At 38.8% G+C, this 13,833-nt stretch overlaps 1 protein-coding gene across 5 annotated transcripts in view; it reads left to right on the top strand.

Moving 5' to 3' along the window:
• The window catches only part of KIAA0895 (KIAA0895 ortholog), a 76,045-nt gene that overhangs the window by 58,334 nt on the left and 3,878 nt on the right, over nucleotides 1-13,833 (top strand). For all 5 annotated transcript variants that reach the window (XM_007078574.3, XM_042969995.1, XM_042970005.1 and 2 more), the window contains one exon: nucleotides 11,066-11,163. In XM_007078574.3, the coding sequence (XP_007078636.1) occupies nucleotides 11,066-11,163 (98 nt within the window). The remainder of the gene's footprint in view (nucleotides 1-11,065; nucleotides 11,164-13,833) is intronic.

Below are 13,833 nucleotides of genomic sequence, written 5' to 3'. Positions count from 1 at the left end.
GATTTTTCACTTCTTTAGTTAGGTTTATTCCTAGGTATTTTATGGTTTTTGGTTCAATTGTAAATGGGATTGATTCCTTGATTTCTCTTTCTGCTGCTTCACTATTGGTGCATAGAAATGCAGCTGATTTCTGAGCATAGATTTTATATCCTTCAACTTTGCCGAATTCATGGATCAGTTCTAGCAGTTTTTTGGCATAGTCTTTTGGGTTTTCTACGGAGAGTATCATGTCATCTGCAGAGTAAAAGTTTGACTTCCTCCTTGCCAATTTGGATGCCTTTTATTTCTTTGTGCTGTCTGATTGCTGAAGCTAAGGCTTCCAACATTATGTTGAATAACAGTGGTGAGAGTGGACATCCCTGTCTTGTTCCTGACCTTAGAGGGAAAGCTCTCAGGTTTTCCCCATTGAGGATGTTGTTAGCAGTGGGTCTTTTATATATGGCTTTCATGATCTTGAGATATGATCCTTCTATCCCTGCTTTCTTGAGGGTTTTTATCAAGAATGGATGCTGTATTTTGTCAAGTGCTTTTTCTGCATCTATTGAGAGGGTCATATGGTTCTTATCCTTTCTTTTATTTACATGGTGTATCACGTTAATTGGTTTGTGTATTGGTTTGTGGATATTGAACCAGCCCTGCATCCCAGGAATAAGTCCCACCTGATTGTGGTGAATAATTCTTTCAATGTATTATTGGATCTGGTTTTCCCGTATCTTGTTGACAATTTTTGCATCCATGTTCATCAGGGTCTGTAGTTCTCCTTTTTAGTGGGTCTTTGTCTGGTTTTGGAATCAAGGTAATGCTAGCTTCATAGAATGAGTTTGGAAGTTTTCTATCCATTTCTATTTTAGGGAACAGCTTCAAAAGAATAGGTGTTAACTCTTCTTTATTTTATTTTTTAATTTTTTTAATGTTTTATTTATTATTGAGAGACAGAAACAGAGCATGAGCATGGGAGGGGCAGAGAGAAGAGGCAGCAGGCTCTGTAGTTTTCATTTGCCTGGAGCAGACTCCAGTCTCTGAGCTGTCAGCACAGAGCCCAATGCGGGGCTCAAACCCACAAATCACAAGATCATGACCTGAGCTGAAGTTGGACGCTTAACCGACTGAGCCACCCAGGCCCCCCAACTCTTCTTTAAATGTTTGGTAGAATTCCCCTGGAAAGCCATCTGCCCCTGGACTCCTGTTTTTTGGGAGATTTTTGATTACTAATTCAATTTCTTTATTGGTTATGGGTCTGTTCAAATTTTCTATTTCTTCTTGTGTCAGTTTTGGTAGTTTATATGTTTCTAGGAATTTGTCCATTTCTTCCAGATTGCCCAAATTGTTGGCATATAATTGATTTATTCTCTTATCATTGTTTGTATTTCTGCAGTTTCGGTTGTGCTCTCTCTTTCATTTGTGATTTCATTTATTTGGGTCCTTTGCTTTTTCTTTTGATCACTCTGGCTAAGGGGTTTATCAATTTTGTTAATTCTTTCAAAGAACCTTTCACTGCTCTGTTCAGCTGTTTTTTTTTTTTTTAATTTTGATATCATTGATTTATGCTCTAATGTTTTATTATTTCCCTTCTTCTGCTGGTTTTGGGCTTTATTTTCTGTTATTTTTCCAGCTCTTTTAGGTGTAAGGTTAGATTGTGTATTTGAGACCTTTGTTCCTTTTATGACTGCCTTTGCTGCATCCCAGAGGTTTTGGGCTGTTGTGTTTTCATTTTCATTGGCTTCCATGTACTTTTTAATTTCCTTTTTAATTTCTTGGTTAGGTGTGCCTGGTTGGCTCAATTGGTTAAATTTTCGATTCTTGATTTCGGCTCAGGTCATGGTCTCACAGTTTATGAGTTCAAGCCCCATGTTCGGCTCTGTGCTGGCAGCATGGAGCCTGCTAGAGATTCATTCTCTTTCTCTCTCTCTCTCTCTCACTCTCTCTCTCTCTCTCTCTCTCTCTCTCTCTCTCTCTCTCTCTCCGTCTCCCCTGTGCACTCAAAAGAAACTTCAAAAAAAGTTCTTGGTTAACCCATTCATTCTTTAGTAGGATATTTGTTAATCTCCAACTATTCATTTTCTTTCCAAGTTTTTTCTTGTGGTTGATTTCAAGTTTCATAGCGTTGTGGTGTGAAAGTATGCAAGGTATGATCCTGATCTTTTTGTACTTGTTGAGGGCTGATTTGTGTCGCAGTATGTGATCTGTTCCAGAGAATGTTTCATGTGTACTCGAGAAGAATGTGTATGCTTTACAGTGAAATGTTCTGAATGTATCTGTTAAGTCCATTTGGTCCAGTGTGTCATTCAAAGCCATTGTCTCCTTGTTCATTTTCTGCTTAGATGATCTGTCCATTGTTGTAAGTGGGGTGTTGAAGTCCCCTACTATTATGGTATTATTATCAATGATTTTCTTTATGTTTGTGTTTAATTGATTTATATATTTGATTTTTCCCATGTAGGGGGCCTAAATATTTACAACATTTACAATATTTTACAATCTTCTTGGTGGATAAACCCCTTAATTATGTTATGTTGCCATTCTTCACCTCTTGTTAAAATCTTTATTTTAAAATCTAGTTTGTGGGATATAAGTATGACTACTCTAGTTTCTTTGATGACCATTGGCATGATAGATGGTTCTCCATCTCCTTACTTTCAATTGCAGGTGTTTTTAGGTCTAAAAATGGGACTCTTATAAGCAGCATATAGATGAGTCTTTGTTTTCTTATCAATTCTGATACCCTGTGTCTTTTGATTGTAGCATTTAGTCCATTGACATTTAGAGTGAGTACTGAAAGATATGAATTGTGTTACCTGTAGAGTTGGAGTTTCTGGTGATGTGCTCTGGCTCTTTCTAGTCTTTGTTGCTTTTGGTCTTTTTTTGTTTTGTTTTCATCTTTTCCCCCAAAGAGTCCCACTTAAAACTTCTTGCAGAACTGGTTTAGTGGTCAGGAACTCTTTTAGTTTTTGCCTGGAAAACTCTTTACCTCTCCTTCTATTTTGAGTGACAGTCTTCCTGGATAAAGAATTCTTGGCTGCATATTTTTCCAATTCAGCACGTTGAATATATCCTGCCATTCCTTTCTGGCCTGCCAAGTTTCTGTGGATAGGTCTGCAGCAAACCTAATCTATCTTCCCTTATAGGTTAAGGACTTTTTTCTTCCTTGCTCTTTCAGAATTCTTTCCTTGTCTATGTATTTTGTGAATTTGACTATGATATGCCTTGGTGATGGTCAGTTTTTGTTGAATCTAATGGGAGTTCTCTGTGCTTCTTAGATTTTGATGTCTGTGTCCTTCCCCAGATAAGTTTTCAGCTATAATTTGCTCACATAACCCTTCTGCGTCTCTTTCTCTCTGTTCTCTTCTGGGACTTGTATGATTCAGTTGTTATTCCTCTATAATAAGTCACTGAGTTTTCTAAGTCTTGTATTGTGCTCTTTTGCCTTTGTTTCCGTCTTTTTTTCTGCTTCATTCTCCATAATTTTTTCTATATCACTGATTTTGCTGCTCTGCTTCATCTGTCCTTGCCATCATGGCATCCATTCGAGATTACACCTCGGTTATAGCATTTTTAATTTGTCCTGACTAGATTTTACATCTTTTATTTCCACAGAAAGGGATTCTGTGCTTTTTTCAACATATTCTTATTATCATGGTTCTAAATTCTAGTTCATCCTGCTTATATCTGTGTTGTTTAAGCCCCTGGCTGTCATTTCTTCCTGTTCTTTCTTTTGGGATGAATTCCTTCATTTTTCATTTTGGAGGAAGAAAAAAATTAATAAAATAAAAAATTTAAATTAAAAAATTTTTAAAAATTAAAAAAAATAAATGAAGCTAGATCCTAGGTGTGTTTTGGTCTGCTTGTTGAAAGAAGCTTTATGGAATAGAGAAAAAAGGGGAAGAAAAGGGGGAAAAGAAAAATGTTTTAAAAATTGACATAACAAAATCGAATAGAATAAAAAAATCTAAAAAATTAAAAATAAATTTTTCTGTATCCATGGAAAAGAAAGGAAACAAAATTTAAACAGATAAATGAACCAGCAAACAGAATGAAACCCAATTGAAGTTACATCCAGCTTCCCATAGAACTCAAACTGTGAAGCGCTCTATAGTTGGTACACTAAGCAGGTGGGGTGACTTGTGCTGGTCGTCTAGGGGATGTGTTTAGAAGGCACTGTTGGGCAGGGCTTGATGTAACGGCTCTGTTCTCCACTAGGTGGCACTGCTTAGCTTACTGGGGTGGATCAGTGTGGTGTGCATGCACATGTGCAGGAGAGATGGAAATGGCTTCATGCAGCTTCATTCCAACTCTTCAGGGGAGAGTCTCACTGAGCAATGGCGAACGGCCAGCTTGCCCCAGAAAATGTTCATGCCATCACGCAGCAGCAGAGGTTCAGAGATTGTGGCAAATCACAACAAACAGCGAGCACCAGGTTTCACCACACTCCAGTGTCTTTGTCCCAATACCAGCAAACATGGCTGCTCTCCAGGGTCTGCTGGGACCTTTCCCTGTGGAGAGGCTTTATGACCTCTACAAAATGCACTCTAAGCAGGGGAAGCACTTCTCCCCGTGTGGCACATGGACCCCTGGACCACTCTGCCTGCTCCTGGGGATTCACCCTACTTCCTCACCAGAGTGCCACCAGGCACTGAGCTCTGGAATATCAAACTCTGTGCTCCACTGTTTATAGAATGCCGGTAGTATTGAGACTCCTCCTTTATTCCTGTCAGTGGTTTTGGGAAACAGATTTCTTGTTCAGTCCCCTGCAAGTGTTTTCACTCTTTCTCTCCAGGGAAATGTTTTCCCTGCACTCTCCCAATGACTGCACTCTTCTCCTTTGTCTCTGCCAAACAGCTCCCTACCTGCTGTGGCTTTTCACTCCCCCAGTTCTCCTCTCCACACTGTGTACCTGCCAGTTTCTGGGCTCAAGTTATGCAAATTCTCTCTGCTCAGTCCTAGGTGTGCAAAATGGTTTGGTGCTGATCTAGCTGCATTTCAGGGACAAGAGAAGCTGAGGGAGGGTCTCCATGCTGCTCTGCCATCCTTTGGTTCTTATTTTTCCATATCCTTACCAACACTTACTGTTTTCACTTTTAAAATTATTATTATAATCATCCTAGTGGGTATCTCATTGTGGTTTTTTGTTTTGTTTTTTAAATGTTTTATTTTTTAAAATTCCAGTGTCATTAGTATAGTGTTATATTAGTTTCAGGTTTACAATATTGTGATTCAGCAATTCTGTATTTATTCAGTGCTTATCACGATAAATGTACTCTTAATTCCTTTCACCTGTTTCACTCATCTCCCACCCACCTCCCCTCTGGTAACCGTGAGTTTATTCTCTATATTTAAGAGTGGTTCTTTTGGTTTCTTTTTTTCTTTGTTTTGTGCTCCCTTGCCTCAGGAGACAGATCTAGACAAACATTGCCAGTGTCCAGTTATTCCCTGTGCTCTTTTCTAGGATTTTTAGTTTCGGGTCTCACATTTAGGTTCCTTAAATCATTTTCAGTTTATTTTTGTGTATGGTGTAAGAAGGTGGTCCAATTTTCCCAACACCATTTGTTGAAGAAAGTTTTCCCCATTGAATATTTTTGCCTCCTTTGCTGAAGATTAATTGACCATATAATCATTGGTTTATTTCTGTGTTCTCTATTCTTTTCCATTGACGTATGTATCTATTTTTGCATCAGTACCATACCACTTTGATTACCAGAGCTTGGTAATGTATCTGGAAATCAGGATTGTGATAACCTCCCATATTGTTCTTTTTTCCCAGATTACTTTGGCTATTTATGGTCTTTTGTGGTTACATACAAATTTTAGGATTAATTGCTCTAGTTCTTTGAAAAATGCTATTGGTGTTTTAATAGGGATTGCATTAAATTTGGAAATTGCTACGTAGTATGGTCATTTTAGCAATATTGTACAAATCTATCAGCATGGAGTATCTTTCCATTTGTGTCACCTTCAGTTTCTTTCATCAGTGTTTTATAGTTTTCAGAGTACAGGTCTTTCATCTCCATGGTTAAGTTTACTCCTAGGTATTTTATTTTTGGTGCAAATGTAAATGGGATTGTTTTCGTAATTTCTCTATATGCTCAATATCAGTGTATAGAAATGCAGTGGATTTCAGTATAATGATTTTGTATTGTGCAACCTTACTGAATTCATTTATCAGTTCTAGGAATTTTTGCTGGAGTCTCTTCATTAAGTTCTTCATTAGTAAACCATACTAAAAGCGTTAAATCTATACTCCTCTCCCCACCACGTTTTAGGTATATGGTGTCATAATTTACTTCCTTTTGTGAATCCCTTGACTGATTTTTATACATGTGCTCTATTTTATTACTTTTGTGGTTCCTACTTTCCTTATTCCTGCTTATGGTCTTTCCTTTCCACTCAGTGAAACGCCTTTAGCATTTCTTGTAAGGCTGGTTTAGTGGTGATGAATTCCTTTAACTTGTGTTTGGGAAATTCTCTCTCTCCTTCTGTTCTGAATGATGTTTTCTTTCAGCATTTCAAATATATCATGCCACTTCCTTCTGGCCTGCAAAGTTTCTGCTGAACAGCTAATAGTCTTAATTGGGTTTCTCTTGTGTGTAACTGTTTTCTTTTCCCTTGCTGCTTTTTAAAAAAAAAAATTTAATGTCTGTTTATGTTTTGGAGAAAGAGTGCAAGTGGGGCAGAGACAGAGAGGGAGGGAGACACAGAATCTGAAGCACGCTCCAGGCTCTGAGCTGTCAGCACAGAGCCTGACATGGGGTTCAAACTCAGAAACCACAAGATCATGACCTGAGCTGAAGTTGGATGCTCAACCAACTGAGCTATCCAGGCACCCCCTTTCCCTTGCTGCTTTAAAATTCTCTCTTAATCTCTGCTTCTTGCCATTTTAATTACTATATATTTTAACAAAACAAAAAAATCAAATAAAGGAAGCTAGATCCTAGGTGTGTTCCAGTCTATTTGCTCAGAGACGCTTGATAGAAAAGAGAAAAAACATTTAAAATTAAAAAAAATTAATTGAATAAAAAATTTGTTTAAATTTAAAATTTTGCTCTTTATCCAAGAAAGAGAAAGAAAAGAAAAACAACATAAACAAAAACAGAAGCAAAGAAAACAACCAAACCAACAAACAGCTTGAGACCCAAATGAAGTTACATCCAGTTTCCCCTAGAATTGAAACTGCAGCATACTAAGCAGTTGGAAGGGATTTGTGCTGGTCTTCTGGGGGATGTGCTTGGAGGGCACAGGTAGGCAGGGTGTGGTGTAACAGCTCTGTTCTCCACTTGGTGGCTCCACTTAGCTCAGTGGGGTCGGTCTCTATATGTACGCACACCTGCTAGAGGTGAAAATAGCTTCACCCAGCTCTCTAATCTCTGGCATGGAATTTTGTGCTCTCACAAACATGATCAAACACCCCTCCTTTTTCTTAGCTTTCCATCCACTCCCCACCTTTACCTTCTGTTCAAGCTGTCTACCAGGTGGCGCCTCCCTCCAGAGTTTTATCTCATATGGGGCTGTGTTTCAAAACCCCACCCTTCAGAGACCCCTGCGGTTTAGACCTGCACTGATTCTCTGGGGGAAGATCTTGCTGAACAATGGCTGGGTGCTGGCTTGTCCCAGAAAATGTCTGCCTGCTCCCAAAGCAGCAGAGGCTCAGAGTTTATGGTAAATCACAACACAGCTGGCACCAGGTTTTCCTGCACTCTAGTGTCTTTGGTCCAATTTCAGTAAAAGTGGCAGCTCTCTGAGGTCTGGTGGGACTTTTGCCCACTGGGAGACCTCTACCAAATGGATTCCTAGCAGGGGAATCTTTTCTCCCTGTATGGCACACGGGGACCTTTCAGAGTACTGCTCCTGGGGATTTGTCCCACTTCCTCACCAGAGCACTGACAGGTGCACTGAAACTTCAGACCGCGCTCCACAGTTTATAGAATCCTGGTGATATTGGAACCCTCTCCTTTCACTCTGTAATAGTTTTGGGGAACAGATTTCTTGCCCAGTTCCCTGTGAGTGTTTTCACTCTTTTTCTTTCTCTAGTTGCTTTTGGGGGGAGTGCTTTTCTTACATGATCCCGATCTGCTGCATTCTCCCCCCCACCCCCTGCTCCTGTCCTCTCTCCGCAAAAATGGTTCCCTGTCCTCCATGGCTCCGTGACTTTTCTGTCCCCCAATTCACCTTTCCACACCATGTACCTGCCAAGTTCTCTGGCTCAAATTATGCAGATTGTTGCGTTAATCCTCAGATCAGTTCCCTTGGTATTCAAAAATAGTTTGATGCTGATCTAGCTGTGTTTCAGGGAGGTGACAAGCTCAGGGTCTCCATACTACTCCACCATCTTAACTCCATCTCAATTGCTATATATCTTGGTGCGGATCTCTTTGAGTCGATTTTATCGGGAGCCATTTGTGCCTCCTGATCTGGATTTCTTTTACCTTCCCCAGATTAGGGAAGTTTTTAGCTATTATTTTTTCAGGTAAATTTTCTTCCCTCTTTTTTCTCTCTCTCCTCCTTCTGAGGTCCTTAGAATGTTATTATGCATGATGGTGTTGCTGAGTTTCCTTAATTTATTTTCATTTTTTATTGTTTTTCTCTTTCCTGTTCAGCTTCTTGATTTCCATTACTCTGTCCTCCAGGTTGCTGATCCATTCTTCTGCTTCCTCTACTCTACTATCTATTCCTACTAGTGTATTTTTAATATCAGTTATTGAGTTCTTGATCTGGGATTGGTTCTTTATGTTTTCCGTCTTTTTGTTGAGGGTCTTAACTGAAATCTTCCACTCTTTTCTCAAGCCCATGAGGCCATTACTTTAAATTCTCTGTCAGGCATATTGCATAAACCGTTTCATTTAGCTCTTTTGCAGGGATATTGTCCTATTCTTTCATTTGGGAGATATTCCTCTGTCTCCTCATTTTTTCTAACTCTCCTGGATGTGTTTCTTTGTGTTAGTAAAGTCAGCTACCTTTCCTGCTCTTGAGAGTAGTGGCCTTATGAAGAAGAGGTTTTGTAGTGCTGTGTGGTTGGGGTGGGGTGCCTGCAAGATCCACAGTGGTCTGCTGTTGGAGGGGACCTGCAGCCATCTGGGAAAACTCCTGTGGAGGCCAGGATGGAGGGGTGGATCTACAGGAGAATACAGCTTTGCAAGCTGGGCGAGGGTCTGCTCTCTGAGGGGACCTGTAGCTGTTTTGGAGAACTGCTGAGGATGGGCTAGAGGGGGCAGGGTGCACTGTTAGCAAGCCAGGTGGAGAGTGTTTGTTCTGGTTCCTGCATGTGTCCATGTATCTAGGTTGTGGTTGGGAGAGGGATGGCACCCATCAGCTCTTTTGTTCTTGGAGAAGTCTTCTAAAGATTCTTGTCCCTCCAGCACACATGCTGAGATTAGTAAATAAGTCTCCTTCCCATACACCCCAGTGCTGCTTCTATGCTGCACCTCAGTGGGGTTGTTTGGTCTGCTTTCTCTTTAAGGTTAGGGACTCAGTTTCCTATTGCTCTCCAGGTCTCCCATGCCAGAGCTTTGTGATTTTTAAAGTTCCAGGTATTAAGCCCCACTGACTGTAAGAACCCATGAAGTTAAGCCCCTCTGGCTTTCAAAGCCAAATGTTAAGGGATTTGTCTTTGTAGTGCAGGTCCCCTAGGTGTAGGGTGCCAGGTGTGAGATCTGCTCCTCTCCCTTCAGTATGTTTTACATTGATCCTCTCTCCTTCCTGCATGCTTATGGTGTTCCTCTCTCCTGAAGACAATCTCCTATCTCTGCCCTTTCTACCCTCTTCAGTGTGGCCTCTCCTCTACATTTAGCTGTGGAGAGTGTGTTCTTCCAGTCTTCAGGTTGTTTTTTTGAGTTATTTACACTAATGTGGGTGTCAATAACTATCTTCATCTTGGGACAAGGTGAGCTTAGGATCCTCCTACTCTGCCATCTTCCTTGGAAGTCCTACCACACTGGGGTTTTGATTTGCATTTCCCAGATGATTAATGATGTTGAGCATCTTTTCATGGTCCTTTGCATATTTCCTGTGGATAATTGTCTATTTAGACCCTTAGTCCATTTTTTTATTGGGTTACTTTTATTATTGAGTTGTAAGAGTTCTTTGTATGTTCTAATTACAAATCTCTTGTCAGATATAGGATTTACAAATATTTTCTCCCATACTGTGGAGGAAAAATAGCTATAAGGAAAGTGTTCCTTATAGCCATTTTTAAAAATCTAGATCCAGTCAGGGCTCTTGCATTATGTATCTCTAATAAGAGTTTTGTTCCTACTGAAAAGTAGGACCAGCTTATGAGATAGGAGCCTAGTTTACAAAGTGTCCCACTTTTTGTCCATAATTCCTATGCTTTTAGCATACCTAAAAAAAGTAATACTTTCTTAATGTAGGACTTAATGGAGGATAGAATTTTAGTCCATTTAATAGAGCAAAATTTTAGAAAATTTACATAAGTTATGTCACGGGAGAAAAATTTTCTTTGTGAGTGGAACACTCTTAACTAGTCTCCGTTCCCGTGGGCTGTTCCCACTTTCCATGTCTTCATATTTTATTCTGCTTTTAAGTGTCCATGTTAAAATCCAGTTCTAATTCTTATTTTCATATGGAGGAATAGTATCAACATTACCTATAACTTTTTAATGGTGTAAGGAGTAGCATTTTTAAAAACCAGGGGTTTCTGATATCCCATGTCTCCACATTGCCTTTGAGATTCACTGCTTTGTAGCCATCCTTCCCCTTGCCTCAAGTGCCTCTGTGTACGTGGGAGTTAGGGTTATGACCAAATAGTGGGAGTGTGGGTGACATATTTATGAGTCCTGTATTTTTAACTACCTGTGTTTCTTTATAACTGGAAAAAATGCTGCTTTAATTATGGGAGAGGGGATCTGGAGAGAAAAAATTCTTAAAGGGAAGCTGCCACTCGGCACATTATCCTGGTGCTTCCCAAGACCCTCTATTTTATGTTATGAAGACAGTTAATTTGCCGTGTATATTTTCACTCAGGGCTGATTCCTACAGTAAAGGGAATGGGTTAGTATCTGATTACTTAGTAATTTTACTAAACGTCAGAAAATAAATGCTATTGTGGTTCCTCCAGGGTGCTTCAGTAAAGACCAGGTCTACTTGGATGGCATCCTGCAGATCCTCCGGTACAGAGAGACCATTGACTTTCATCTACTGACTGCCCTGGGGAAGGTGAGTGAAACCAATGGCAAAACCATTGGTTGGTGTGAAACCAACACCCGGGGTCATTATTTCCTTCAGCTCAATTTGATGATTCAATAAGATTCAGGTTCAAATTGTTTTTATACTTTGTGTTGGAGTAAGTTTCCTTCTTGTGATAACTGGAGGGAAGAAGTATGGTTGTTACAAAACCAAGTTTCAGAATTTCTTCGTGGACAATAAGAGGTAAATGAAGGGAAAAATAAATTTGGCAATGTATCTTTAATGTACATCTTCTAAAGCATTTTAAAGTGAGCTGCAAATATAACACTTTCCCCTTTATCTCCCAAATATTGTGACATGACCATGTGATTTTTTTTTTTTAAGAAATGTATCACTGATTCAATACAATATCTAAAACACAGTCTACTTAATATTTCTCAGATTATCCCAAAAATGTCCTTTGGATCCTGGCTCACAAAAAAAGAGCTACAATCAGGATTGGATCCTGCATTTGTTTATAATATTTAATCTCTTAATCTGTAACTGTTCCTCTTGTGCTGCCCTCTACCAAATGTTTTTGTTTTTCCTGACATTTTTGAGAGTCCAGGACCATTTTCTTGGGAGTTCCTACAATCTGGATTAATGAATTGTTTTCTTATGGTTAGATTCAGGCTAAACGTTTTTTACCAAGAATACACTACATGCGTGACTTGTATAGTTTATAGTGCATCATGCTAGAAAGCACACATGTGATTTTGTTCCATTATCAGTGATACTTCGTTTGATCACTGGGTAAATTACAATGGAAAGATCTGGAAAGATCAGAAAATAAAGGTATCTTTTTTGTATTAAATAAGTAATCTGTGGGGTAATACCTGTGAATGTACTGTTCCTTAAATCTTTCAAGGAATGGTTTTAATATCCATTGTTCTTTGCCCAATCAGTTAATTACACTAGTGGTAGCAAAATAGAGATATTTTGATTCTTTTGCATTTCATTCTTTTTTGTAGTATTGTTATGGACTTACTCTTTAAAAAAAAAAAAAAAAAAAAAACTTTGAGAGAGCATGAGTGAGGGAAGGGCAGAAGAGAGGAAGACACAGAATCGCAAACTGGCTCTGCACTGTCAGTGCAGATCCCAAGGTGGGACTCAATCTTGCAAACCGAGAAATCATGACCTGAGCCAAAATCAAAAGAGTGAGACACTTAACCAACTGAGCCACCCAGGAACCCCAGACTTACTCTTTTATTCAGCCCTTCCACTGGCTACTCCTTTGTTTTTAAAAACATGTCATCATGTTTGCTGGCTAAGTAAAATGCTCTGGGCTCATTTTAGACTTTTTCTACCCAAATCTCAGCTGAGATATTTTTCTTTTTCTTTTTCTTTTTTTTTTTTAAATTAACGTTTATTTATTTTTGAGACAGGGAGAGACAGAGCATGAACAGGGGAGGGTCAGAGAGAGGGAGACACAGAATCCGAAACAGGCTCCAGGCTCTGAGCTGTCAGCACAGAGCTTGATGCGGGGCTAGAACTCATGGACTGCGAGATCATGACCTGAGCCAAAGTCGGCCCCTTAACCGACTGAGCCACCCAGGTGCCCCTATTTTTCTAAGGATACAAATTTAATACACAGGAATCTGTTGCATTTCTACATATTAATAACAAAGCAGAAAGAGGAATTTAGTCCCATTTACAATCGTACCAAAAGGATAAAATATCTAGAAATGAAGATGCCACAAACAAGTAGAAGGATATACTGTGCCCTTGGATCAGAACAATTAATACTGTTAAAATTTCCCTAATAGCCAAAGCAATCTACAGATTCAGCACAATCCCTATCAAAATACCAGTAGCATTTTTCACAGAACTAGAATAATCCTAAAATTTGTACAGAACCACAAACAACCTCGAATAGCAAAGCCATCTGAATAAAGAATCACACTGAATGTGTAAGAATCCGAGATTTCAAGGAACACTACAAAGCTGTAGTGATCAAAACAGTATGGCGTTAATACAAAAACAGATACGTAAATTAATGGAACAGGATAACCCAGAAATAAACTCATGCCTTTATCAATTAATCTATGATAGAGGCAAGAATATACAGTGGAGAAAAGACAACTTCCCTCAGTAAATGGTGCTGAGAAAACTGGACTGCTTTCTTACACCATAGACAAAAATAAACTCAAAGTGGATTAAACACCAAAAACTAAAAGCAAACAGACACAGTAATTCTTTGGACATTGACTTTAGCAACATATTTATGGCTGTGTCTCCTCAGTCAAGAAAGGAAAAATAAATTACTAAACCACACCAATATCAACAACAAACCCATTTTCATTACACTTAGTGGTATAAATACTCAAATAATTTCAATAACTTAAATTTTAAAATGTAATAAAATACAATATGAACATGATTTCTTTATAATCTTTCCACTGAATCAGGAAGAGTGTTGATCAGAAGACAGTAGTTTTTAAAGCCAGCCATGTTTTGGAATTTAAAGTTGTAATGACAGTTTCTAGAACTTAAGCCAATCTTTGGTATTTATGGGTGAAACGTTTTATGTAAGTAAGTGAATAACGTGAAATTTGATAAAATATTTGCTTACAAATATTCAAAATAAAAGTAAAATAATTCTACATAAAATACAATTTTATTTCTGAAATTAAATAGAAAATAGGAATTCAGTATATAATT

Source organism: Panthera tigris, chromosome A2 (assembly GCF_018350195.1).
Source record: "Panthera tigris isolate Pti1 chromosome A2, P.tigris_Pti1_mat1.1, whole genome shotgun sequence".
Classification (NCBI taxonomy): domain Eukaryota; kingdom Metazoa; phylum Chordata; class Mammalia; order Carnivora; family Felidae; genus Panthera; species Panthera tigris.
Note: the sequence above shows the minus strand (reverse complement) of the source record. Positions and strands in the feature narration are given on the sequence as shown.